General features: G+C 42.7%; 1 protein-coding gene across 1 annotated transcript; it reads left to right on the top strand.

The window, feature by feature from the left end:
* The first annotated feature begins 200 nt into the window (after positions 1–200).
* On the top strand, positions 201–1,544 carry LOC109139237 (putative nuclease HARBI1). The gene is made up of 3 exons (XM_027286397.1): positions 201–990; positions 1,101–1,213; positions 1,296–1,544. Exons 1-3 carry the CDS (start codon positions 552–554, stop codon positions 1,434–1,436), a joined length of 693 nt encoding a protein of 230 aa, XP_027142198.1. The 5' UTR covers positions 201–551; the 3' UTR covers positions 1,437–1,544.
* Positions 1,545–1,822: the final 278 nt, after the last annotated feature.

The raw sequence follows: 1,822 nt of genomic DNA, 5'->3' as shown, positions 1-1,822 counted from the left end.
CATGCCAATTTTAGTTTTAATCAGCATAAAAATCTAACTCAACTGATTTTTTTTTTTCAAATTGTTCCCCAGTGTATGTAATGGAACCCAGTTCACTACTCCAGCAAGTAGCCCCTTAGTAATGACCTAGCAACGGAGAAACTTTCTAGTCCCGTCAAAGTGTATGGGGATCAAGTGTATCAGCAACTCACCGGCACAGCTGGGGTCCGTTTCACAAAGCAGGTTTATTGAAAACTCAGAGTTTGTTAACCCTGGAATCACGGAAACTCAGAGTTTTCCGTTTCACAAAGGAGGGTCAGTCAAACCCGAGAGAGAGGGTTAACTCTAACCTGTTTCACAACGTGAGGTAACTTAACCTCAAGCTCAGTTGCCATAGTAACATACTCCGTGAATCTAACCTGGTCGGGACCAGGTTTTCCTGAAGAAACCCTGAGTTTCTCTCGGTCTCCGCCCACTTTCAGAGCCACATACTTAATTTGATTTCCTCATTCCTGCGCTGTCAGAACGTCCTCTAGTTCCAGAAGGCAACGTTTGGTGTCAACTTTTTGAACATGGCGTGTCCTTTTGATCACGATCCTGTGGACGAAGGTGCAGCAATCCTGCGCAGGGAATTACATATCTGTCGGCAGAGAGTACTCAGACCACGCATAGATATTTCAGCCCTCCCGGACAATTTTCTTTTTGAGCGGTACCGTTTTACTTCACAGTCTATAATTTACATACACAACCTCATCCGTCCGCACATTTCAAACATCACGAGTCGCAGTCATGCGCTCACATCGCAGCAGATTTTGTGTGTGGCGCTGCGTTTTTTTGCCAATGGCAGTTTCTTGTATAACATCGGAGATGCTGAGCACTTGAGTAAGGCAACTGTATGCAGGGCCATCAGAAGAGTCTGCCTCGCCCTGAAAAGACTTTTACCTATATTTGTTGTCTTCCCTGGACACAAACCTGTCAGGGCCATTAAGGAAGAGTTCCACAGGATCGCAGGTGAAGGATGTAGAGATCTGTTGAATTCCTTTAATATCAGGCTGTATTATGACATTGTGCTGCCACCTCAGACTTGAATTAGTAATTTTTATTATTTTTATTTGTTTTAGGATTTCCCAATGTGATTGGCTGCATAGATGGTACGCACATTCCCATCACGGCTCCCTCACATAATGAGGCTGATTATGTGAATAGGAAGTCCATTCACAGCATTAATGTGCAGGTACATGTAGACTAAGAAGTTTCACTGTGTTAAGCACTTCCTCATAATTTAACTAATATCTGTCATTCTCTGCACTGTCAAGATCATATGTGATGCTGCACACATAATCTCCAATGTGGAGGCCCCGTCCACCTGCCAGCTATGCAGGATGGCCGAGCGGTCAGAGACACGATTTGTACTAATCACTTTTGAGTTTAAAGCACCACCACAAATAAAAACATGAGGCACATTTCAGTTGGTCTTCTTTATTTCCTACAAATACAAAAGCTAGTTAAGTTAATGTTCCAATAGTTAACATTGACATAATTGACATGTGACCATGCACCCACCTTTAATTTATGTTCCAGTATTTGGATTTCCAAATCTGCTTTTTTAATCTGGCGGTCGAGGTATAGCATTTCTTTATCGGTCTTCTGGATTTTTTTTAGGAGGTGAATTTTATAAATTTCTTTTACTGGTAACTGGGAATACATAAAGAGGACATAAAATTAACCTGTTGCACATGAATTCCACACAATAAATCTCTGGAGTTTCATGAACAGCTGTCTCACTGTGTCAATCTCTGCAGTTGAGGTCAGGGGAGTCTCCTGCTGCTGCCCAGCCCCAGGC

Source organism: Larimichthys crocea, chromosome I, assembly GCF_000972845.2.
Source record: "Larimichthys crocea isolate SSNF chromosome I, L_crocea_2.0, whole genome shotgun sequence".
NCBI classification, from domain to species: domain Eukaryota; kingdom Metazoa; phylum Chordata; class Actinopteri; family Sciaenidae; genus Larimichthys; species Larimichthys crocea.
Note: the sequence above shows the minus strand (reverse complement) of the source record. Positions and strands in the feature narration are given on the sequence as shown.

Bases quoted from the DNA above. Each gene is read 5' to 3' on its own strand.
- LOC109139237 (XM_027286397.1), top strand. From the start codon at position 552: ATGGCGTGTCCTTTTGATCACGATCCTGTGGACGAAGGTGCAGCAATC. The intron at 991-1,100 runs GTGAAGGATGTA...TATTTGTTTTAG, and splicing joins AGAGTTCCACAGGATCGCAG to GATTTCCCAATGTGATTGGC. The intron at 1,214-1,295 runs GTACATGTAGAC...TGCACTGTCAAG, and splicing joins TTCACAGCATTAATGTGCAG to ATCATATGTGATGCTGCACA.